Below are 26,864 nucleotides of genomic sequence, written 5' to 3'. Positions count from 1 at the left end.
TGAAATGTCGAGTTCTTAGCTAGGCTAATTGCACTCTGACTGTCACAGTAAACTGTCACTGTACTTTGTTTTATTCCAATATCCGAACACAGTCTCTTAAGCCAAATGGCCTCTTTACAAGCATGAGTAGCTGCTATATACTCTGCTTCAGTAGTGGATAAAGCAACCACAGCCTGTCGCTTACTCATCCAACTAATTGCACCACCAAACAAAGTAAACACATAAGCACTGGTGGATCTTCTGCTATCAATATCACCTACCCAATCTGAATCCACATAACCATGGATATCAAGGGAATTCATGTCTCAAACTGAATTACCATGATAACACAAAGAATACTCTGAAGTACCCTTCAAATATCTGAAGACTCTTTTGACTGCATCCTAATGAACCCTACCAAGATTAGACATATATCTAGAAAGTACTCCCACTGCTTGGGCAATGTCTGGTCTAGTACAGACCATAGCATACATCAAGCTTCCAACCGCACTCTGGTAAGGCACTTTGCTCATGTCTTCCATCTCCAATGGGGATGTAGGACAATCTGAAACAGATAGTTTCATTCCAACTGTAAAAGGAACACTCAATGGTCTACAATTCTGCATGTTGAACCTCTGTAACACTGAATTCACATACTTACTCTGGCCTAGCCATAGCTTTCTGTTCACCCTATCTCTTCTAATTTCCATCCCAAGAATGTGCTTTGCTGCACCAAGATCTTTCATTTCAAATTTAGCAGCGAGCTGAGACTTCAGTTCTGAAATCATACCTTTCCCTTTACCAATGAATAACATATCATCAACATACAATGCAATGAATAAGAAATGATCACCATAAGATTTATAATAAACACAGTGATCTGATTTAGAACGTTCAAATCCCAAACTCAACACATATGTATCAAATTTCTGGTACCACATCCTGGGACTTTGTTTGAGGCCATACAAAGATTTCTTCAATTTACAGACCAAATTACTTTTGCCTTTCACCACATAGTGCTCCGGCTGTGTCATATAAATATCTTCCTCCAAATCACCATGAAGGAAAGCAATTTTCACATCCATTTGCTCAACCTCTAAATCATAAGCAGTAGCAATAGAAAGCAAAAATCTAATGGACGTCATTTTTGCAACAAGAGAAAATATCTCACCGTAATCAACACCCTCAACCTGAGAGTAGCCTTTTGCAACCAACCTTGCTTTATACTTCTCAATGCTTCCATCTGAACCAATCTTTTTCTTGAACACCCATTTACAACCAACAGGTTTTCGTCATTCAGGCAATGGTACAAGATCCCATGTATCATTCTTTTTCAAAGCTGCCATTTCTTCCTCCATAGCAATCTTCCAGGATTCTGCATCATTCATACCTAATGCCTCTTCTACAGATTTCAGTTCATCCACACTAGTATTCAGAGCAAAAATACATCTCCAATCATCAGGTGAATACCTTTCAGGTGGTTGTCTATGTCTTGTAGACCTTCGAACAAGCTGAGTTGGAGGTTCTTCCTCTTCTTCTGAAGATTCAGAGCTAGACGAGCTCTCCTCAAATTCTTGCCTATCTAGGGGTCTTGATTCAACTCTTTCAGGTGTAGAAGGAAGTTGAATCACATCTTCCTTTTTAGTCTGTTCTGGCTGCAGTGTAACAGAAGGAGACTTAATTTCTCTAAAAATAACACTTCTACTGTGGATTACCTTTTGTGCAACAGGGTCCCAAAGCATGTATCCTTTCACACCATAACTATACCCGATGAAGATACATTTCACAGCCTTGTTCTCCAACTTTGTTCGCTTCTCCTTTGGCACATGTGCATATGCCTCGCAACCAAAAACTCTAAGATGTCTCAATGAAGGCTTGTGACCTGACCATGCTTCCATAGGCGTTTTATCAACAAGAGCTGATGTAGGAGACCTGTTAATCAGGTAGCAAGCAGTGGCAACAGCTTCAGCCCAAAACTTTTGTTCGAGACTAGCACCACTCAACATACTCCTAGCCTTCTCCATCAGTGTCCCGTTCATTCTTTCTGCAACTCCATTCTGCTGTGGAGAATACAGAGTTGTCTTATGCCTGTTAATTCCATAGTCTTTACAGAATCTATCAAAATCATTAGAGCAAAACTCACCGCCATTATCAGTTCTCAAACATTTTATTTTCTTTCCAGTCTGCAACTCAACCATTGCTTTAAATTCTTTAAAACGACTAAAAACTTCAGATTTACTCTTTAGAAAATAAACCGATGTCCTTCTACTAAAATCATCAATAAATGAAACATAATATGTGGATTTTCCAATCGAAGAGACATCTACTGGACCAAACACATCAGAATGGATAAGATCCAAAACACCACAAGTTTTATGAGAACTCGAGTAAAACTGAACGCAGTTTTGTTTTCCATAAATGCAATGCTCACAGAAATCAAAGTCAAGATTACAATCATTCAAACCTTCAACAAGATTTTTATTTTTCAAGGTCCTTAGACCCTTTTCTCCAATGTGGCCAAGTCTCTGGTGCCATAGCATAGTCTTCTCTGCAGGTAACTTTGCTTCAGACGAAAGAGCACCCTTAGGTACCCAAAAACCATTTCCATCTGCTGAAGGTGAAACCTTCAAATCTTCTAGTGAAGTATCCGCAAATTTGCTTTTTACAGAAGTGCTATTACATTCAACAGTGTATGCTTCAAGCTTATACAAAGTGCCAAACCTGACACCTCTAGCAACTACCATAGCACCCTTAATCATCTTACATCTTGCTTCAGAAAAGACCACCTGCACACCTGCATCTATCAGTTTGCTCATAGATAACAGGTTTCATTTTAATCCAGGGATATGCAGCACACCATTAATCCTTTTTATTCTACCATCAGAAAACCTGATTCTAACTTGACCTCGACCAACAATGTCTAGTTGTGAATCATCACCCAAGTACACCTTACCTCCATTAAATCCTTCATATTCAGAAAACCAATCTCTATTGGAAGTCATATGAAAAGATGCACCTGAGTCAATTAGCCAGGCATCATTACCTGCATGAGTCGCCAAAGCCGCAATAAATGCATCGCCATCTTCCTTGTCGGACTCAGAATCAGAATCGAACTTTTTCTTTTTCTTCTTCTTTTCTTCTTTGTAGTCCTTACGGATGTGACCCGGTTTACCGCAATTCCAGCAAATGACTTTGGACTTTCCAGGAGATTTCGATCTCCCTTTGGATTTGGACTTGCCGCGCTTCTCATTCTTCTTGCCTTTCTCCTTAGGTCTTCCACGAACGGTTAGGGCTTCCTTTGAACTGATGGATACCTTCCTTCGCATCTCTTCACTGAGTAGGGCACCCACCACGTCTTCAGATTTCAAAACAACAGAAGTACTACCGATAGCCATAACAAGAGAATCCCACGAATCAGGCAAAGAACAAAGCAAGATCTGACATTTCTCCTCCTCATCCATCTTAACACTGACGGATACTAATTGAGCCACAATCATATTGAATGCTTCTAGGTGGTCTGCAATTCGTCCACCCTCTTCCATTTTCAAGGAATACAATTTCTTTCTTAAGAAAATTTGATTTAATAAAGATTTCACTTGATACATCTCACCAAGCTTAGTCCATAGCTTCTTTGCAGAGTTTTCTTCATGGACATTGATTAGAACAGAGTCTGCCAGGCACAGTCTGATTAGACCCTTGGCATTTCGGTCCATAACATCATACTGAGCTGCTGCAGTAGGATCTGAGGGTCTTTGGACATTCGCATCAACAGCATCCCAAAGATCTCGATCTATTAGCAGATCTTCCATCTTCAGCTTCCACATCTCAAAATTACTTCCATTAAATTTCTCCACCTCTATTCTCCCTGACGAACTCGCCATCTGAAAATTCCTGCAACAAGATCAAAAAGTGTCTTCTGCACAAGCTCCCACTCAAATCTGGATTAGTTCAAAAAACCCAACTGCCCACAATTGAAACCAAAGGTGATCAGGCTCTGATACCACTTGTAAGGAAGTTAAGTAGCGGAAACAACTTCCTACACTAACCTTGAGAGGAGGGTAATGCAAAACTTTTTCAGATCATTACAACAGTTACAGAAAATAGAAATAGATATAATAGCATTCATACCACAACACAATGATTTACGTGAGGAAAACCCTTTCGGGAGAAAAACCCCACCCTCCAAAAGCAGCTCAATATTTTATTCAGCAATCAAAAACAGATTACAAAATACTTGCAGAGCAAGCTCTTCGCAGGAGTAGCACTAATCAGAGATTCAGAGGCAACTCAATAGCCATAAGACTCTTACACACAACCTCTATCTCACACACCTCATAAATAGGAGATACAATACAAGAAACCATCAAACGGTATTACAAAACCATGGGCTAAAACCACCCAATAAGGTGTAGCCGACCTTATCTCCCTTCTATGACATGTTAAAGCACACATCAACACATGTCGCTCCCTTTTACAGCTCATTTATGTATCTGATACAAATTATTTTTCCTATTTCAGGAGTACAAACTTCCGGAGGCCATAACTTGAGAACCAAGTGTCCGATTGACGAACCGTTTGAAGCGCCGGAAAGCTCGCGAAGTGCTCTATCACCTCGTAACAGGCTTCGCCAGTTACGGCCACTTTTCAGGGCGTTTCGGAGCCTCTAAAGTCCCCAAAATTAAGTTTAAACATTTTATTGCACCCCTCCAAGATGAAAACTTTAATATCTTCAAAACTAGTTGTGACCTTGCGACGCAACTTTACCGAAATGCTTATCTATCCAACCAGAAGCTTCAAGGAGAGTTTCGCACCATTTCGTGCTCAAATGAAAACTTACTATAAATAGTAACCTCACATAAATGCAAGGTTGAGACACCATTTTTCCCAACATAACAGAGTAGACTTCTAAAGAGTTCAAAAACAAGCTTGTGGGTATTCATCCCCGCCGTGGTTTTTCCCTGTTGGGTTTCCATGTGAAAATTATGTGTGTCATGTGTGATGTCTTCTTCATGTGATGCTTTGTTGTTTTCTGTCAAGCGGTGAATCTTGTTGATCTAGTTGCTCATATGTATATCTTTGATGGTAGATTACTTGTTCATGTATTAGGGTGAAATGGAAATGAAGTGTTAGACTATATGATAAGATAGGTATTAACCAGTTTATGCTTGTCTTAGTTATTCTGGGTTTTTGTCGGTTGTACTCTGTTTTAAGACCTGTGTTACTGTTTGTTTGTCAATGCACCATGTCTGTTGACAAATCGGTCTAAGAGTGTGTTTTTGTCTGTACTGATTCACCCCCCCCCCCTCTCAATACCAATTTGGTACTATTCTTTCATCATTGAGTTATCTCTAAAACATATTGTAAACTGTTATTTATTGTGAGGCTGGATTGGAGCAGTAGACTCCAACAACTATTCTCATCGAGGATTTTTCCCAAATTGGGTTTTCCTCATACATCTAGTCTTATGTTATGTGCTCTTGTGTGTGTGTGTTCTCAATTAATTTGTAGTAGTAGTAATAGCACATACAATTAAATTTTTTTTAAATACACTGATTCACTCCCCCTCTCAGTGTTCATTTGTGTTCTTGAAAGGTAGTGATTGTCGTTGGAATTGGTTACTTGTGACAGTAGTTTAAGTGCAGATTCATATTTGGAGAAGACTTTATCTTGTTGATTCAAATGTTGTGATGTTGTATCTTACCTTAGAGAAGTAATCTTTACTCTACAAATATTTGTATCTTGCCCTAAAGCAGTGAGCTTTAGCCTACAAGTCCTTGTGTATGTTGCCCTAAGATAGTGCATCTTAGCTTTTAAGTCTTCTAAGTGGCACTGTGTTTCCTTGGTAGTAAGCCTAAACCAAATTTGTAATTGTTTATGGTGAAAGTGGAATAACAATATTGAAAGACTAAATGAATTCAACCACAAAAACCCTAGCCTAACAACAACAAAGATCCACCATAACATATAAAGATTACCTAAGACAATGCAAATCAAATAAAATCACAAAGATTATACCATCACATGTCTAATAGAGTTTGAATCTCTATTGATCTTGCTTGATATATTTGCTCTCAGATTTTATGTGTGCACAAGAGCTCAACAAAGAATGAAAATGTGGTTGCAAGTAGGCTTGATCACATATGAAAGTTCAAATGTTAGGATGTTTCATTAGGATTAATAATGAAGGAAGCATCTCCTTATATAGAATACACTATAAGAAATGGAGGGATAAGATTGAGAGGTGTAAAAGATAAATGGTCGGCTATGATTAGAAGGTAGGTAGAGAAAATAAGAAAATAATGAGAGGTTAGGTAGTGTAGGAATTAAGAGATGAATGACATGTGTCATGGGTAGAAAAGGATAATGAATTAATTAAATAAATAAAAATTTATTTAATTAATAGAAGAAGTAGGGATCAATTAAATAAATAAGATATTTATTTAATTTAGGAAAAGGATAATTTAAATTAAATAAATGTATTTACTTAAATGAGGAATAAGGCTAGAAGAGGATAAATGAATTAATTAAATAAATAAAGATTTATTTAATTAATAGAAGAATTAGGCTAAAAATAATTAAATAAATAGATATTTATTTAATTAGACTGGACAATTTTAGGTGTTTACAGTAATCATTTCATATATATTGTGAGTTGACTCTCACTGTGGTTTTTCCCTATTTGGATTTTTCACGTAAATCTAGTGTTCTCGTATGCATTGTGTTTCATTGATCTATTTTTGTTTTTCCTTGTTTGGATTTTCCACGTAAATCTGGTGTTCTCTTATGCATTGTGTTTCATTGATCTATTTTTCATTGTTGCTAATAAAGTTAAAGATAAGTTGACAATGTTTTGGAAAGATAAAGTTCAAGGTTAAATATTGTAAGGTCCGAACTGATTCACCGACCCCTCTGCTGCCCTCTTGCCCCCCTCTCTCAATCCTAAGGTGTGTTCAACATTAACTTGAGAGTGTGAAAAACTCATGCCTAATCACATTTAAGGAAAACTATTTTCTTTTACAAGTTAAACAACAAACAAAAAAATTGTATAACGGGCTCAACCAAAGCAACCTAAATTGTTTGAACCTTGCATCTCCAAAGAGGCAAAAAATTGAATGAAGATACTATTTTCAATTTGGAAAAAGATAAACATTGTTACAATGCTTTCTTTGTTGGTTTGTCCATAGATAAACACTTTTCAATATATGCTAAAGTCATTATATGTTTTAATGTTATGATATGAATTCAAGTCCAAGCATATAAGGTGGCCTTGGAGATTATTCATTTGTAGACATTAATTGAACATTAGGCTAATGCTCCCCTAACCTACCCAATAAGAATGCTTCTCCACCATGGTACATGCCTCTCAACCATGTGGATGTCAATGAGTTCATAATCACAACACTAGGAGAGGTCACCCTCCACAACCCTAACAGTGTGGGTGAACAAACTCCTTTGTCTAGTAAACAACACTCTACCTCCCAACGATATCATTATGATTGGTCAAATAATGGAATATATTTTCACTTGGATCTTGCCATCTTGCATATACATGCTATTTCTCAACTAACTGAAAACAAAGATCAAGATGACATCCTCACATACTAGAAGCCCATTCCGAATGGCCTAGACCTTCCAGAGATTTGATATCATTTGTTGGATTGTGATTCCTCCCTTTTTTGACTACCTAATAATTTGATTGCTCTCTTTTGACCTTTGAACCTTAAACGTTTCAGATTGTAACTCCATTCCATTAGCTTTTATATGAATGATGTATTATATTTTAATCTTTTAATATAAATTTTATATGAACGATGTATTTATTATATTTTAATCTTTTAATATAAAGATCCAACGCTAGTCATCAATTAAAAAAATTGCACAAAGAAGGTTAAATTCCCTGTCAACCCTATTGTTAAAGGCAATGTGAATGGTCTCCAAGCTCTCCGGAATGAATCTGCACCTTACACGTAAGATCACATGAGCTTATAAAACATGTCGTTAATGACGAGGAGACAGAGACAGATGAAACTGCATATATCACACGACATTAATCACTTAAAAAACACAGCGATAAATAACTCCACCCTATCTAAAATTCAAAATATATAAAAAATCATAGCTGAGGGTCCCTGTTCAAAAATTTCCCAACGTCTATATTTTTTTCTTGTCGCGAGTACATCCAACGTCTTCCTTCTCGAATCTCATCATGTTCTTCGCCTTTCATGAGCCAATGCTGTTGAAAAGACTGTGTTGAGGAGAAGCATCTTCATCAGGAACGAAGAAATGTCTTGTTCGTATCGATCGAGACCCCTCAGGGGATTACCCACTTCACCATTGGAGAGGGAGCCATTTTCAGAGAGACTCTCTCGCCCAAAGAAGACCAACGCCATTCTCGCACACAGAAAGCCCAAGTATGGTAGTGAGAATGTGCCCCCAGAGGATGACAATGTCAAGCCAAGTCATAGCAATGTTGAGGGAGGATCCCCCTCCCCTGCCAAAATGGCCTCCAGATCTAGGCCTCCCAGGCCTCCTCTTCCTCCAAGAGCCACAGGCACTCCCCCTGCAAGAAGGAAATTAGGTCTCGAGTGCCCAACAGAGTATAACACTTCTTTTGTTTCTGACAAGGCTGCTTCAGACACTGGAGTCAAGGCAAGTAATTTCATCTGTTGTTCATTTTTTGCGCCTTGTTTACTTTTTGTTAGTACGACAACCCCATTCGTCCCTATTAGATGCTTTTTTGTTACAGTGAGATACACATTTGATCCAAAGGGATAACTCATTTGCTCTGGTTAGCCAATCTGTACCGATGATTGTGGTCACTAAACTTTGAACTTATATTATAAAGTCTAGTCCATACAATGGGATCAAGAGAAGTTAGAATAATTTGTAGTTCTGTTGTTTTAATTTGTTTCCTCCCCCGTTCACTCTTTGCTAATCAAGGGCACTCCCATTTGTCTAAATTACATACCCATTTGATCCAATGCCATGCCCAGTTGCCCTACTTAGCCACTCTGGACTGGTAATTATTGCTACACGAGTTGAAGTTTGAGCTTGTACTGTAAATCCTACTCTAGACTCTCTCGCCCGAAGAAGACCAACGTCATTCTCGCACACAGAAAGCTCAGGTATGGCAGTGAGAATGTGCCCCCAGAGGATGACAATGTCAAGCAAGTCAAACCAAGTCATAGCAATGTTGAGGGAGGATCCCCCTCCCCTGCCAAAATGGCCTCCAGAGCTAGGCCTCCCAGACCTCCTCTTCCTCCCAGAGCCACGGGCACTCCTCCTGCAAGAAGGAAATTAGGTCTCGACTGCCCAACAAAGTATAACGCTTCTTTTGTCTCTGACAAGGCTGCTTCAGACACTGGAGTCAAGGCAAGTAAATTCATCTGTTCATTCTTTGCGCCTTGTTTATTTCTGTCAATAGGCAACCCTATTCGTCCTTAGTAGATGCCTTTTTGTTCTGGTGACATACACATTTGATCCAAAGGGATAACTCATTAACGTTAGCAAATCTGTACCGATGATTTTGGTCACTAGACCATGAACTTATATTAGAAAGTCTAGTCCACACAGTGGGATCAAGAGAAGTTGACTCGTAGTTCTGTTGTTTTAATCTATTTCCTCCCCCGATCACTCTTTGCTAATCAAAGGCACTCCCATTTGTCTTAATTAGATACCCATTTGTTCCAATGGCATGCCCAGTTGCCCTACTTAGCCACTATGGACTGGTAATTATTTGTACACGAGGTGAAGTCTGAGCTTGTACTGTAAATCCTACTCCAGACGGTGGAGATAAGAGGTAGTAATCATGGTTTTTCTTTCTCTTCCTAGTTCAATTTTTTTTTTCTAATAGAAGACATTGTCCTAATTAAATACTTATTTTCTCTGATTAGATTACCATTTGCCCTATTTAGCCAATATGTACTGGCGAGTTTTTCCTTTTATGGTAAATCTTGAACTTGTACTGTAAAGATTACCTCAGACAGTGGGGTAAAGCAAAGTTAATTAATGGTTCTGCATTTTTCCTATTTATTTTGGCTAATACAAGATGCCTTCATTTGTCCTAAGTGAGATATTGGTTTGGATCTAAATTTTCAAGTTAAATGAATGATCTGCGTGATCGATGAGATGCTGCCCACTTGCCCTAAATTGATAATGAGCTATCTTCTCGTCCTATTAGCCAATCTGGTCTGGTAATTATGGTAAATATTGAGACTTCAACTTGGGTATAGCTATAAAGCCTGCAACATGAGGCAAGTTAAATCACAGTTCTCTGTTCTGTTTCCTATTAGATTAGTTATATGTAGCACACGGTCTACATTTAGCATTTACACTGGTAGTTTTGGAATTGTGAGAACGGGGTAGATGCACTCCAATATAATTGAATTTTAGCCTATAACACCCCTTAGAATTCATCCATGGTAATGGATATATAGGCCCCTTTCAGTATGTCTTCATTTGTGTTGTTATGTGGTAGAAACAGAGCAATGTGTTTATTCTGCAGTGAGAATAGTTTTCACAGAGTTCAAGAATGTGCATATCCTGTGATATTTTAATTTTGATTGGTCTTTTAGTTTAGTAGTAGAAACAAAAAAAGGCATACATTCACACTACAAATAAATAGTCTTTGCAATTTCAGAGAGAGTGAAATACTGTAACAACCACTGGTTTTCTCTGACATAAACTAGTTCCTGATAATATGAATTCTCATGCTGGCTTTTGCTTATAGATTATATTGTTTGAATTGAACAAATTCGATTGGTGTTTGTGGCAGTGGCATATCATCAATGGCATTGATAAAATAAGAGGGTTTCATTGTCTGGCTGCTCGTTACCTTTTTAAATATTTGGAATGGCTGATGTGGTGCTTTTGTTGAAAAACTCGGACTCGCCACGGACTCGGCAAACCAAAAATTTGGACTCGGACTCGGACTCGTGAAAGACTCGTGAAAGACTCGGCAAGGACTCGGCAAAAAAAAAAACCGTAGTTTTACAAAAAAACATAAAGAAATTAATGCATTTAGAGAACATAAGAGCCATAATTGAAACATTACACATGTCACATACTCATAGTTTCAAACTTTCAACTCTAAAATGTATAATACCAAGATTTCTTCAATGCTAATTATGCTTTTATATGGAGCCTAATGAGACTCGGAGGTTAAATTTTCCCTACTTCCATCGGCGCAATTTCCCCCCATATTTTTCGACGGGGGTTTCGGGGCAACGCCCCCAAGTTGGGGTCAAGGGGCATCGCCGAAAGATCCTAAAATTTGACTAAGTCTGGAAAATTGAAGAATCCTCCAAAAACTAGATTTTGCATTATAACTCCTGGAGGTTCGAAACCACTCTCAAACATCCTGACAGTATATATGGAATATAACTTAAAGTCTGGAATGTCATCTTGATCTTCAAATGCCCTGAAATTTGGCTAAGTTTGGAATGTCTTCCTGATCCTGAAATCTGACTAAGTCTGGAAAATTGAAGAATCCTCCAAAAACTAGATTTTGCATTATAACTCCTGGAGGTCCGAAACCACTCTCAAACATCCTGACAGTATATATTCCATATATGAATCCTGACGGAGAGACCTAATTTTTTCACATGTTAAACTCAATTTTAAAGCTTGCATGACATTTTCTCTGGGTCGCACGAGTCCATCTGAAAGACTCGCGAGTCCATGCAAAAGACTCGCGCGAGTCCTTGCAAAAGACTCGCGAGTCTTTCAGATGGACTCGCCAGGACTCGCCTCGGCGAGTCTTGGCGAGTCGACTCGTGGCTCCCATGGACTCGCGAGTCCGTGGCGAGTCCGTGGCGAGTCCACGAGTTTTAAAACTATGGTTCTGTGTTTACTGGTAGAAATATGTGATCCTAAGAATAGTGTATATCCTAAACTGGGAATAATTTCTGGTTTCATTGTATTGGGTGCGGATCCTGTGATCTGATATCCGTTAGTTTTCCCAGAAGAGCTCAATTCTTCAGACTGATGAAATGTAACTTTGGTTGTTTGTTAGAGAAAATGTACTCATTTGACATATCATCAATGACATTGATAAAATAAGAGGGTTTCATTGTCTGGCTGCTTGTTACCTTTTTAAATATTTGGAATGGCTGATGTGGTGCTTTTAGTATTCCTTAGTTGGTTCTGTGTTTACTGGTAGAAATATGTGATCCTAAGAATAGTGTATATCCTAAACTGGGAATAATTTCTGGTTTCATTGTATTGGTGATTGTGCAGATCCTGTGATCTTATATCCATTAATTTTCCCAGAAGAGCTCAATTCTTCAGACTGATGAAATTTAACTTTGGTTGTTTGTTAGAGAAAATGTACTCATTTTCCTAATTTAAAAAACTGCAATGAATATGACTTAATCTGGTGCTTTTACTATGCTTTGATTTTTCTTGTTGTTTCTGTGGTACAAACATTGCCAGGTATATGTATCCTATGCTGGGTATAGTCTGGTATGTTGGAGAAAGTATTCATTAGTTTCCTCTGCTAACAAGCCAAAATTTGATATTGATGAAACCACAGTGTTTGCTCATCCAAACTGGATTGTTGATTGTGGTAAATCTTGAACTTGTATTTTGGACTGTGGAAAACACAATATTACCATGAAGTGTCTTGTTTGCAAATGTTGGCAATGTTTGATTTATTGAATGTTGCTTTCTAGCATGTCTTGATCAGTCTTGTCGGTTCTGATAGTATAAACAGAGCCAGCTACATATTCTATAGTGGTCATAGCCCAGTCTCTATATTTGCTGAAGTTCTTCTGGATAAGCTTAGTATTTGTTGATCACATTCAAGAGATTTTTTTATCTTCTTCATATTGTCTTTCACCTATAACTTTTTGGAGATGTAATTATGAAGGGTGACAGTGCAGGTAATAATCAGGATTAGACCCATGAGAGCAGAAGAGAAGGAGGTCACTCAGGTTGTCCACATGCTCTCTCCGAATACTATTACTGTTATTGACCAACAGTTCAGTTTTGATGCTGTAGCAGGCATGGATTCCACACAGGTAAAGAATGGCTTGGTTGGAATGCTATTCTTTGATGTAATTAATTGATTTTGTTCATTGTCATCTACATAATGTGTCAAAAACTGTTGGGTTCTTAGAATGAATGATTTTGAATTTTCCCAAGCAAAGGCTAACCTAATTTTTAGTTCCTAGTGAAACAAAAGGTTAACCTGATCCAAAATGGGTCACTAAGCACAGTTTACCAATAGAACAGACATAGCAAGTTGGGTTCAGTTATAGGCTTTTTTTTTCCATTTTTAATACAGAGGAAATTATCATATGCACGTTATTCTTTAGAAGTTGACAAAAACTATACACAATTCCAATTATACAAGCATGTTAATAGAGTTCTTATGGAATAGAAATTGTACCTTATTTTTTTAGTTTTTTCTGAAACCAGTCTTATAATACTTACATATATAAATGCAACTAAAGTAACCTGTACGTATGAAGATATCTTTGGCCAAACTGACTGTATCTTTTGTTGTATGTGTTTATATTCAGAAAGAAATTTTTGAGATGGTCGGGCTGCCACTGGTAGAGAATTGTATGGCAGGGTTTAATAGTTCAATATTTGCTTATGGCCAGGTACTATTTTAGTAGTTGTAAATCATGCTTTGGAGCATGTCTTTAAACTTTAAAGTTTATTTCCTTTTATTGTCTAACTTTAAGATGCACTAGTTTGCTAGTTGTGTGTTAATTTTTTTTTTAAAATAGTCCACATGGCACATACAGATGAACTATAAGAGTTGTTTTGTGAAATAACACATGGATTTAAACATCTTATCTAACGCAATTTTGTAAAATGATCCATCGGGGTCTGTTAATCCTTACTTTCAGACTGGCAGTGGAAAAACATACAGCATGTGGGGGCCAACATGTGATTCAAGTGGAGACAAATTCCCAAACAAGGACCGGGGTCTCACTCCTCGTGTATTTGAGCAGCTTTTTGCTCGAATCCAAGAGGCAAGTCAGACTTTGTATTGTTGCTAGGACTAATTGATAGAAATAGATGGTTTATTTGCATTCCCAGCTAATCTTTATTTTCCTGGTTTTAGGAAGAGGGTAAGAATGCTGATAGGCAACTTCGCTATCAATGTCGCTGTTCTTTCCTAGAGGTGAGCTTATCATCCACAAAAAGTTAAATGTTTTTTCATGTATGTCTGCTGGTTAGAACATATAGTTGTTTCCTATTGAATACAAACTTATGATGTATGCCTATTTGCAATTGATGCAGATTTATAATGAACAAATTACAGATCTCTTGGAGCCAAATCAAAAGAATCTCCAGGTATGAAATCCTTTGATGGAAACTAATAGGTAATTGGCATTGCTCAATGAAATAATTAATAACAAATATTGCCTTTGATGTGAATATTATTCATTATTTCCAATAGTTATGCTAATTTGATCAATGCTGGAGTATATTTCTTATTATTTGTCAATGCTCTGTGTGAACAGATAAGGGAAGATGTGAAGACAGGTGTTTATGTGGAAAATTTGACAGAGGAATATGTCTCCAGTGTATCTGATGTAACACAGATTGCTCTCCGAGTATGTGGATTTGATTACCTTGCTCCTTCATCTTTATATTTGAAATCGAGCTGATCATTTTAGAAGTCTATAGCCTCTCTAGTGCACTGAAAATATTGTAAATGTGGTATGAGAAAGTTACTAATGATTAACTATGCTGTAATTCATTTATTGACTATTATAAAAATCCATTCAAGCCTCCAGCTGCTTTAAACAAGATTTATAAAATGTGGGGTAGTAAGTTGTACAAATTGCATGCCACTTTAAAGCAAAATAAAGTGGTTTTATAACGTTGTAAGAATTTTAGGATCAATTTGTCGTTAAATTTTCCAATAGATTGTGAATTATATCAGTTGGCTGTTTGATTTGGTTCGCCTACATCTTAAGGACTGTTTTTAATCTAAATTACTGATCCTAGTATTGGTTTGGGTTTGGGGGTTTGGTTCATGGATTTGATGAAATTTTTTTGGGTGGCAATTAGGTTCAATCATACAAAACATATAAAAATCATAAATATATACATATTTGCAGCCTTGAAATAAGAAATATTAGAGGATCTAATATTTTTAATTACAAGAATATTTATAAAACTGTGATATCAATAAAGTTAATATAATAGTAAGTTAATATTAATAATTGTTATTACTATTAATAATGATAACATTTGCAAAATGAGATGTCTAGCTTTACATCTGCCAATTGCATTTGCTTAAATGTTTCCAAGCCCTTTTCAGCAAATTATTTTTGCGCATATCCTGCAAGCATAACATTTCAAGAGTCCACATGTTATTGAGGCATTTTGTCAAACAATTCATGTGCCTTGTGTATGCTTAAACACTTGCCATAGATATCTATCAATGCATTGGCAAGTTTTAATACTTGATGAAAATCCACCATCAAATTTGCTTTGATGGATATGCATATCATAGTTTGCATACTCAAGCTTGACAACTTAAAAATACTTAAATTTCTTTAAAAAAATATAAATTTTATGCAAAATACAATTACAAAACATATCAAATAAGTGTGGTGGGATTTAGGGGTAGTGCCCTTAGTCAGGTCAAGGGGAAATGCGGGGCAGCACCCTTGGTGCATTCCTTGTCATGGTATAGGGCAGGGTCAAGGGGCAGAGCCCTTGCCATCAAAATGACACGGACTATCATGGCATATGCTATTTTCATAAAAAAAAAAAATTATTTTTGAGTGTAAAAATCACACATTCCAATTTTTTTTTGCGTCCCACAATTGTTTTTTAAGTTTTGAAACTTCATCAAGAACACCATTTTATGTATATTTTGCAGTAATCGTATTCCATAATACCACATTTTCTCAAGGCATTTTGTCAAACAATTCACATGCCTTATGTATGCGCTTTCACATTTTGCATACATATCTATGAAGGCATTTCCAACTGCAATATTTGATTAGAAAACCCCTTTCTATTATGTCTTGATAGATGATCGTACCATGCTCAAAGGCTCTTCTATTGGCATAGGTTGGAGCATGTTGGTAAAAATGAACTAATTGATTCAGTCACTTGTTTATTGCTTTTGATAAAATAGTCTCAATCCTTGTGAAGGATACTTATTATGTTTTTCTATTAGCTGCAACTAAGGCGGCATTCCATGAGAAAACATCTCATTCTGTTAGTTGCAAATAAGCCTTAAAACAGGGATGAATGATTAATTAAATGCCAAACTAGAAAATAGAATAAATCACAGAAAAGTGACAGGTTCATCTCAGTAGGAATAGGAGGCAAAATTTAGGACAAGTTCGTCCTGAACTAATCCATAGACTTTTTGCAGAACCTTGGTTGGATCCCCCATTGAATTGAATCCAGACTTGTACTTGGGCCAAATCAAACTTAAACCTGTAGTAGGTTCATGGGGTTGAACCATTAACATTGTTTAGCATGGATTAATTACCTCTAGTAGATCTTAATTGGTTCCACTTGTGTTTTTTTTAGTGTAATTAAATGATCCTAATTGTTGGAGAAATATTACATATTGAAAGGAAATCCACATTACTAGTACTAAAATCGTAAACAAATTTTGGATGCTAATAGATACTAATTGTAAGGAAATATATACAATTTCCTACAACTTATAGATCAATGATACCACTATAACATCTTTCTTGAATCTAAAAATTGTCCATACCAAAGCAAAACCATGCAAAAGAGAGAGACACTAATATACTCTAGGAGAACCCTTCCATGAAAAACTTCCATGAAAAACCAATGTATTACCAATAACAAAACATTCACAATCAACACTCTCAACCATTGAGGAAACCATGCAAGATGTGACCTTCTGCACTATTGAGCAATTGTTGCTTATCCTCATGATATTGTTGCAAGAGAAAAATAAGAACCAAATGTCCTACACCATTCTTCCCAAGTCCTCATCAAGTAATCCAAACCAAGCTACAAGGACCAAGATTCACTCACAATGAACAAGTACAAGATGATCAAGTGCCGAATTATTCCATCCCAAGCCTCCTGTTTATAGACACAAGAGTAACAAGCAAGCAGAAACTCACTAGATGCTTCCTAGCCAAGCAGAAATGCTTAATGCTTCCAATGCACAAATAACTAATGCTCCAACATCTCTATGGTGGTCCATTCGCTCCATCAAACCAAGTTGGCTTGTGACATGTGCCCCTAGCATTAAATGCTTTTACAATTAACCAAAAACATTACATGCATTCCTCCAATAAGTCTGATTGACACCCCCCCCCGCCCCCCTCCACACACACACTCAACGTTGTCCTGTCCACATTATATACATTTGCAATGTCAAATACAACCTCTCCTTGGAAAATATTGCCCAATTACAAAATATAAAATGTTTTAATATGCACAGTGTACAACATTTTTCCAACTTATGTGCCCTGGACTCTTGATTCTTGAATCAAGTTAGAATCCTCTTCTGTTAGAACCTTTTGACAGTGGGGTTTGACATTAACAAATTAACATCATGCTTGAGATTTAGATTGGTTGAGTGGCTGGTCCTTATATCTGTAATATCAAATGGAAGACAATCCTGCATTGAAAATAAATAATGTGCTCTGGCTATTTGTTACCCTATGACTAATTAATTGATAAATTGTTCTTGCTTGTATGGCTATTTGATTTCCTTTGTCATTAAATGATTGCACGCATGAGCACATCAGGTCCGTTCCTCTCCACAAAAGTCTTACCATTTCCTACTTATAGATTTCAAGAGATGAAACAATTTGATTACACTCTTAATTTTTTGCCAACCTCTTGTTGGAGGTATGTAAACTTTTTATTGCATTCCCTACTATTGCTATTCAGACTGGCACTCTCACTTATATTGGTTGTCCTTGCTCTCTTGATGCTTCGAAAAGAAACCTGCTTTGATGTTAACTTAAATTATGAAATAACTTCCAGCATTAAGACTGATCCCTTGTGCAGGGTGCTCCCATGATTATGGGCAAGTCTTGATGCAGTAAGATAGATGTATGTTTGAGTACATCTTTTCTGCAGGAACTGATATTCCTTTACATCTCAAGGTAGCATCAACAAGTTTTTAAATGTGATACAAATAAAACTTTGTAACAGTGTCTCCAGGATGTTTTAAGATATGAAGCAAGGAACTTAAATGTTGCCAAGAGCATGCTGTCTTGTGGGCTGATGTATTTTTGTTTCACTGGTTGTTAGAGAATATATCACCGAATGGACACAGTGATCCATTATTCATTATCTTTTGCCTTATTCATTAGTCATTATCTTTGCCTTAGCTAACAGCTGACTTTTAATGATTTGATAGGCTTGCTTTAAGTGATTTGATAATTTTCGAGTGAAAAAACAATGTAATTTAGTGTTTGCTATTGAAGATTTGCTTGCTAACTTAGTAATAATGTGAGCAGTTGATAATCTTAGTGCACTGATCCATTGACTAGACAAGAGCCACAGTAGGCAAATTTGCATTATTGATTTTTTATAATTGGTCTAGCAGATTGGAGACATTCTAGTAGAAGATGGAGTTAGTAGAAGAATGTGACAGGCCATTTGCAACGGTATTTTGTTTTAAAGGATAAATGCTGACTTGCATATCATGTAATACAGTAATTATCCTCTAATATGAGTTTGTTAGAGGCTAGATGACTGCAAAGGAATAGACAGAAAATGAATATTTTTGTTTGACATATAGGACCACAATAAGAATATTATTCCTAGGGCAATTTCTAGGTACTATATATGCAGAAGAAAGTTTAACTCTTGGGGTTGTAACAGATGAGAGCACACGGATTTTTTTCTCTGTACTGTTTTAAGTTAGACTGCCCTAAACCAGAAAAGGAAGAGATGATTTTCAAGAAGGCCCTGCTCCTGTTCATTAAAATAGGAGAACACATTGATTTTTCCTCGTACTGTTGTAAGTTAGGCTGGATTGACCAAAAAAGAGGGGAGAGGATTTTCAAGAATGTCCTGTCCCTGTATACTAAAATCCTTTCCTGTCCATTATATAAAATTGGAAAGAAAATGCTTTGGCTGCTGCTATTTTTCTGTGGAAAAGAATTTAAGAATGACTTTTTGTTCTGTTTGTTTACTTTTAAATGCTAGCAATTGGTGCTTGGAGAGAACCTCAGAGAAATAATTGTTGGAAGGTGGCACTCCAGGCATTTAATTGCTTAACTGTATATTCTGAATTATTCAAGTGCCTCTGACCAAGTTTTAGGATGTCTATTTTATAGCTACACATATGCCTGGGTATTACTCAATTGAAGTCCCAAGTTTTCCGATCCATACTTTGTTAGAAATGTGAAAGCATTGTATCCATCTTGATCTGCAGCTGTCATACATGGGGAAATCTGACCTGTCGAGGTCATCCAGATTTCCTACTTCAATTGATCCAATATGACATTATTTAAGATTACTAACCAGTTGAGTAAGGTTGAATAACATATTTCGGAGAAAATTTAGAACAGTGCTATAATTTGTTCATTACAGAAATACTTTGGTTCATGTCATTTCTACAAACTCATTCCTGACTTATATGGTGTAGTTGATTATAATTTCCTAGGAATCCAAATTGCGTGTTTGGAGATGCCCATTTTGAATATCATGCTTGTGTACCTGTTCTTGTATTTCTTTTCCTTCATAGTATTTCTACTTTGCCATTCTCTAGTTTTTTATTTGGAATCTGAATTGGTAAAATCCTGTGCTTTGCATTCTGAATAGATATCAAGATGTAAAAGCACTGGACATTCTTTTGCCAGCACAGTTATGAAGTCATTTTATTTTATTTTCATCTGAGAAGTTTGAATTGACTTCGTAATCACAACCTATTTTTTGAAATTATTGGCAGAACTTAAATTTTAAGAAAAGAAATATAAAGTTATGTATTTCTTTTTACTGTTGGACCATTTAATATTAGAACAAGAAATTTTTTCTTCTATGCCAAAGCATTGTATCCATCTACATGAACCCAACAAGGCCAGCAAATAATGTTTATTTCATGCCAAATGCTATCAGTTGTGTTTCTTGAGTCATATGCAGTCACTAGTACGTAGAAGGTAATCAAGAATATTGGTTTTGGTGTTCCCTCTTTTTCTTTTAGCTAATAGTTACATACCTCTCATAACAGGGACTTGCAAACAGGAGAGTTGGTTCAACGAGCATGAATGCCGAAAGCTCTCGTTCTCATAGTGTGTTCACTTGTGTGCTTGAATCTCGATGCAAGGTAATTTTTAAATTCCTTGTATGTTGGAAACCTAGAATCAATGAAAGTTCTTTGTATGTACAAATATCTGTCATGTGTAACAAAGATTGCATGCTATTTTGTTCAAGAAACATGTCTGTCTCTTGTTTCAGAAAATTTGAAAACACATAAATGAAGTCAGGATATGTATTTCTTAACTGATGGAATTGTTTTCGTTCATGTGGGTTTCTTTTAGCAAAGGGATGACAGAAACATTCACCTCAGTTTTTCAAATGTGTAAATCCTGTAGATGAATGTGTGGGTTTATGAACTTGAGAGAGAAGTAGTCTCTTTTAGATTATGAATTATTTTTGGTTAGGATTCTTTTCAGCATTTACAAGCACAAAAATATTTACATTTCATTGGACTCTTAAACATTATGATTCCAATGCTGTCTAATTTAATATTAGGAGCTGAATATTTCCACTTTGAAGAATTACAAATTAGTCCTGTCTCATTTCATTTCCAAGCAATTCAAGCATGCCTGGAATAAAAGTTTGAAGTAGGCCAGAAAGTTGTTTTAAATTTAATCTAAACTTGTATATAATTAAGTACTTGATAACCATGAGAAGTTTCTAAGTGACAAGGCATTTGCACAATGTGATTTTTTATTTAATGCTCAAAGAACCATTGATTGACAACTACATTTTCTCTTTTCAGAGCCTCTCGGATGGTGTGTGTAGTTTGAGGACAAGTAGAATTAATCTTGTAGACCTTGCTGGATCAGAACGTCAGAAATTGACAGGTGCTGCTGGAGAGAGGTTAAAGGAAGCAGGAAACATTAACCGTTCACTTTCACAGCTTGGGTATGCTTTCTTCATCCTTGTTATACATTTCTCTTTCTACCAACAATTGTTACAATTTCCTGCTCTGAATATTGACCTGCTTCTCTCAACTTCAGGAATTTGATAAAAATTCTCGCAGAAGTTTCACAAACAGGAAAGCAAAGACATATTCCATATCGTGATTCAAGGTTAACATTTTTGTTGCAAGAGTCTCTTGGTGGGAATGCCAAGTTGGCCATGGTTTGTGCCATATCTCCATCAGGCAGGTAAATGCATCTTTCCATGGATCAAGCTGTGATATTCTTGAATACAGGTTAAGTAGAAAGAGGAATGTCAATATACATCTTTCCAATGATAAATTTGGTCTCATTTGTTGTTATTATCAATGGCAGTTGTAGGAGTGAGACAATGAGTACATTAAGATTTGCTCAGCGTGCTAAAGCCATACAGAACAAGGCTGTTGTGAATGAAGAAACTGAGAATGATGTTAATTTGTTGCGGGATCAAATACGCCAACTAAAGGTACTTAATATTTGACTGCATTTTTTGTATTCAACTAAGGTTTAAAACCTCCATGTAGTTTGACTGTGCCCTCTTTTTTTATTATGATTAACAGGATGAGCTTATGAGAATGAAATCAAAAGACAGTAATCAACCTGCGGGCAATGGTGGCTACTCAACTGGATGGAATGCTCGCAGAAGTTTAAGCCTTCTCAGAATGAGTCTTGCTCCACTGACACTATCACATATGGATACGGACAGTGACGAAGATATGGAAATAGATGAGGATGCTGTGGAAGGAGTTTCTCTAGAGAAGTCATCCCAATCTACATATGATGATGAATCTTTGAAGGATTCAAGAACCTCAAGCAGTAGTGAAAAGGAGGAAATGCAAGCTGATTTAAGTGGTCTCCAAAGAGAAAATATTGATGTAAAACCTAAAGCTGAACTCAACACTAGTCATCAAACTGGGGATACTTCCCATCCAAACCGTTTGGTTTCAGAAATCCATTTGTGTGCCCCAATGGATGATGAAGTATGTAAAGATGACTTTGTGTTTTTTCCAGATGGAAAATTATCACGTGATGCACATACTAACAATGGTAAAATGATGACTAAGCAAATATGCTCAAATACAGATCAAACAGACTCTATCAGCCATGACCCAAACACTGAAAACAGTGATGTTAATAAGGAGAAGGAAGCTTCATCTCCCACATTAAGCATTGTACCATGTCCATCATCCCCAATCCTTCTGTCTCCACCTCTAAGTGTCTCACCAAGGGTTCCACATGTTAGGAAGAGCATGAATAAATCACTCCACAAATCCACTTTATCTCCTCCAGATGTACATGGATCTGATGTTTTGAACTTATCCTTTGAACATTCTGTAAGAAAGAGTTCACATATTCAGTCTGATACGAGCCAAACTTCTACACCAGATCAATTGGCTGCTAGTCTTCAACGTGGCCTTGAAAAATTGGACCACCACCACCAAAGTTCAGGTTTAAGAAAATCTTCCGTAAGATTTTCATTCCAACATTTTAATAAGATGCCACAGCAACTGATTGACAAAGTTGATAAAGCCATACAGACTTCTCCAAAGGGGGAATCCACTTCAGCAACTTCTGTAATCCTACATGATTCTTGTCAGGGACTTGATATTGTCAAGCAAACTGTTTTGGAGGATAGAGGAGACATACAAGATAAATCACAATGGCAGCTAATCCCTGTTGAAGAAAATAGAAGTTCTGCACGACCTAATCAAGTAACTCAAGTATAACTTTTAGAATCTGAGCAAATGCTTGATATTTAAAGCAATGTTTTGTTGATATTTAAGTAATTTTTTGAAGGTTTTTTTCTTTAGACTGTTGACTTATATGATTTGAGATGCCAACTAATTGCTATTTTAAATTTGGGTGATTTAGGCAGTGGAAGGCGTTTTAGCTGGATCTATAAGAAGAGAGATGGCACTAGAAGAAGTCTGCAACAAACAAGCTGCAGAAATCGAGCATCTGAATCGCTTGGTATATTGACACTTTTCCTTTATGTTGGTTGTATAAACTTTCGTTTTCTTATATAGCAAGATCTATAACAACTTTTCAATAAAAAGCCTCCGAAAGTTTCTGTTATGAATTGGATAACTTTCTTGTAAATGAGATAGAAAAGTCTTCTATTAGAATGAGTAGGAGAAGCAAATGCATATCAAAGTTTTTGTAGAGTACTATTGGCCTCCAATTAGTTTTAAAGAAAATGCCAGTTTTCTAATAATCGTTTTTTAAAAATAACAAGATAAACAAACATTTTGTATTCATCAGATTTTGTATAGGTTTACATTATATTGACACTTTTCCTTTATGTTGGTTGTATAAACTTTCGTTTTCTTATATAGCAAGATCTATAACAACTTTTCAATAAAAAGCCTCCTAAAGTTTCTGTTATGAATTGGATAACTTTCTTGTAAATGAGATAGAAAAGTCTTCTATTAGAATGAGTAGAAGAAGCAAATGCATATCAAAGTTCTTGTAGAGTACTATTGGCCTCCAATTAGTTTTAAAGAAAATGCCAGTTTTCTAATAATCATTTTTTAAAAATAACAAGATAAACAAACATTTTGTATTCATCAGATTTTGTATAGGTTTACATTAAATTAATCCTTGTCTGTTTCCAATGATGAATAATGAGATAGCAAATAAAGAGGAAATATCTATGGTTCTTAACTTCTTCCAGTAGTTTAAGTCAATTCCAATGATATACATGCAGCCTGCAATGCTGATGATGAGTTATGGAAATACATATCCTAATGATGTGATAAATCTGAATACTGAATTGTTATGATTTGCAAAAGGAAGGGCACTCAATGATGCAAGAGGGCAGTAAGGGCACTTGAATTGTTAGTGGACTGCTGACATTGTCATCATTAGAGTACTGTAACTCTGTGCAAGTATGTAGAATGTAATTGAAACTGTTTACCTAACTCTATATGAACTGACTCCTACTTTTGACAATTCATTCTGGCTACACCTTTAATTTCATCCTGTCAAAATTTGAGGCCACAATATGTCTGGGGAATCTTTATCCTGCCACAATCTAGCCAGCCTCAACCACCCTTTCCACATGCTATTCAGGTGTAATCTTGTTATTAGCAGCTTGAAATTCCACTCACAGAAATCATAGCAATATTATTTTGGAACTCATGTTAATACATCAACACAAAACATAAACTTAGACAAGGATCATGTTGTCTACAAAATGGATTATGATCAACTATTTGGGAATAAATTTTCTTGTGTTTAATCCTAGGCTCTAGCATTTCATGTGATGTGACTAACTGTGTTCTGCATTCGACTTCTTGCCTCTTTACAGGTTCACCAATACAAACATGAAAGAGAATGCAATTCCATGATACAGCAGGCTAGAGAGGAGAAAATAGCTCGCCTTGAAAGCCTTATTGATGGTGCTATCACAACCGAGGACTACCGAAAAGATGAATTGGAATCATTGGCATTTGAATACAAGGTGATTATATTTTCTGCATGTAAAATGGAATTTGGCTGAATAGAATGGATCATTTGGACTTACATCATTTTGTTTCAAATGTAGTTATTGGAAGAGAAATATCAGAACCACCCGGAGGTAACACAAGCAAAACTTGAAGAAAAGCACCTTTTGGAGGAACTTGAGAAGTACCGAAACTTCTATGAGTTAGGAGAAAGGGATGCATTAATTGAAGAGATGCAGAATCTGCGAACACAATTACAGTACTACTTGGAATTGAGTACTTCTAGTTCTGCCAAAAAGTTAAGGATGTCTGTAACAAAATCTCAGAGACCTGAACTTATTGAATCTTCTCCTTCTCAGGCTCTTTGTACCATCTCTGAGGTGCCTCATGGAATCAGTGACACTCTCTCAGATAAGAAATGGGAGGAGGAGAATCGAGAATGGACAGAAAGGGAGAATGAATGGATCTCTTTGGTTGATGACTTAAGAGCAGAGCTTAATTCTGTTACTCGCTTAGCTGAGAAAAGAAAGAAAGAATTGGAAAGTGAGCAAACATGTGCTGGAGAGTTGAAAGAAGCATTGCAAATGGCTATGGAGGCACATGCACGCATTTTAGACCAGTATGCAGAATTGCAAGAAAAGTATATGGTTTTACGTGGCAAGCACCGTAAGATTAGAGAAGGTGTAGCAGATGCCAAACGAGCTGCTGTAACGGCTGGGATGAAGGGTACAGAATTGGCCTTCATTGAAACTCAATCAGCAGAATTAATGGCTCTGAAGCTCGATAGAGAACAAGAACATCAAATGATGCAAGAGGAGATAAACGGATTGGAAGCCCAATTGAGTGATACAGTAGATGCAGTTCAAGCAGCAGGAGAGTTGGTGGTTCGGCTAAAAGATGCAGAGGAAGCTGTATCAATTGCTGAAGTGAGTTGCATATTTCTCAGCTCAGATGGTCCCCAATGTTTTCGTAGGACTATTATTTATTATATATGGCTTTTGTATCTAGATTTTGTGCTACTTTGGTTTGATATATTTTGCTTTTGACTGTTTGACGATTTCTGTTTTAGCTAGCGTGAGTTCCTGTACTGGGTTATAAGGGAACATTAATGCATAATTTACTTAAAAGATTTGAGATTTCCACGGTTAACATAATTTGATTTGTCTGGATACCACAGTGTAATGCTTTTTGTTTCCAATGATTTCAGTCTCTTTCGTTCTTTGAATTTTCTGTGATTGATGTACTCTCCCTAAACGTGCAGGATGCTCTATCCCGTCGTGAACAACATGCAGAGGCTCTGCGTCGGGACATTGAGAAATTAAAGCGGAGGCATGCTACAGAGATTGCCACGCTGAACCAGCGACTTCTAGAGAGTCGTCTACAAAAATCATCTGTATGCCCAATGTGCCAAGTTGCAGAGAGGGTAAAATTTGAGTTTACGGATGGGGACGATGCCACTCTTGAGGCAGATTCTGCCACCAATGAAGCCCAACAAGAATCGAAAGGAGAATCGGAGAAACACTTTCCCCATGAATTTGAAGAGCACGACGAGTTTTTACAAATGGATAAACCTTCTTGGTTTGGATACGATGCATGCAACATTTAGAAATTTTCTTCTTTCCCCTCTTATAAGCAGGTGTTGTCAAGATGGATGAATTTGTTATGTATATGTTTTAAGGTGTACAATAGGCAGTTGAGACACTCTAATCTTACCATTCATTACCTTGGATCTGTCGGTTTTGCAGTGATATTTCCTGCAAATGACTGTATGTCCAGTAACAACCTTAATTCAAAATTCTTTTTTTAGGGTATCCAACCAGAGTCAGAATTTCTTTCTATGTATACTTATAAGTAGTACTAGGGGGTTAGGCATTGAGTCCGTTCAAATGTATACTTGTCAGTTCCGGGGTTTAAAGTTTACTCTTATCAGTACATTTTACTGCTTTCCATGTATATTTGTCAGTAGCAGGGGGTTTGGAATTTATAAATAGGAATGCAATTAAAAGTTCAGACTTTTTCTTTTCTTCTTTTCTTTGTTTTTTCTTTAGGTATGATGAATTGACGAGTTTTCATGAAGTTGAGGAAAGAAATCATAGATCTTGGCCAAAATAGCTCAGTGGGTTTCAGATACATCCAGGTGAGAGACTGTTGAAAACAGAAGTACCAGTTTGGACTAAATTCAAAGCCAAAGTGAAAATAGAAGATTAGAGAAGAGGGAAATGAAGCTTGAAGATGTTGAAAAAAATATTATTTAATTAGATATTGAACTGACAATTACAATGTGAAATGTAATGGACAATCATAAAAAAACACAACATTT

The 26,864-nt window shown here is 36.6% G+C and overlaps 1 protein-coding gene across 3 annotated transcripts; it reads left to right on the top strand.

The window, feature by feature from the left end:
- The first annotated feature begins 8,082 nt into the window (after positions 1-8,082).
- Positions 8,083-26,559, top strand: LOC131038905 (kinesin-like protein KIN-12B). Of its 3 annotated transcripts, none has more exons than XM_057971477.2 (16): positions 8,083-8,628; positions 12,861-12,998; positions 13,503-13,586; positions 13,839-13,964; positions 14,057-14,116; positions 14,236-14,289; positions 14,460-14,552; positions 20,144-20,239; positions 20,918-21,063; positions 21,159-21,308; positions 21,435-21,564; positions 21,659-22,810; positions 22,971-23,069; positions 24,409-24,561; positions 24,646-25,470; positions 25,806-26,559. In XM_057971477.2, exons 1-16 carry the CDS (start codon positions 8,263-8,265, stop codon positions 26,148-26,150), a joined length of 4,017 nt encoding a protein of 1,338 aa, XP_057827460.2. In that variant the 5' UTR covers positions 8,083-8,262; the 3' UTR covers positions 26,151-26,559. The 3 variants fall into 3 exon arrangements, with proteins under 3 accessions (XP_057827460.2, XP_057827459.2, XP_057827461.2); XM_057971476.2 differs by having other exon boundaries at positions 8,084-8,628; positions 21,659-22,819; XM_057971478.2 differs by lacking the exon at positions 8,083-8,628 and adding an exon at positions 9,161-9,351 and having other exon boundaries at positions 21,659-22,819.
- Positions 26,560-26,864: the final 305 nt, after the last annotated feature.

Source organism: Cryptomeria japonica, chromosome 1 (genome assembly GCF_030272615.1).
Source record: "Cryptomeria japonica chromosome 1, Sugi_1.0, whole genome shotgun sequence".
NCBI lineage: Eukaryota > Viridiplantae > Streptophyta > Pinopsida > Cupressales > Cupressaceae > Cryptomeria > Cryptomeria japonica.
The sequence above is the reverse complement of the archived record's forward strand: the minus strand, read 5'-3'. Positions and strand labels throughout refer to the sequence as shown.

Excerpts from the sequence above, each read along its gene's own strand:
- LOC131038905 (XM_057971476.2), top strand. The coding sequence starts at position 8,263 with ATGTCTTGTTCGTATCGATCGAGACCCCTCAGGGGATTACCCACTTCA. Across the intron at positions 24,562-24,645 it reads CATTGGCATTTGAATACAAG|TTATTGGAAGAGAAATATCA; the intron begins GTGATTATATTT and ends TTTCAAATGTAG. Across the intron at positions 25,471-25,805 it reads AAGCTGTATCAATTGCTGAA|GATGCTCTATCCCGTCGTGA; the intron begins GTGAGTTGCATA and ends CTAAACGTGCAG.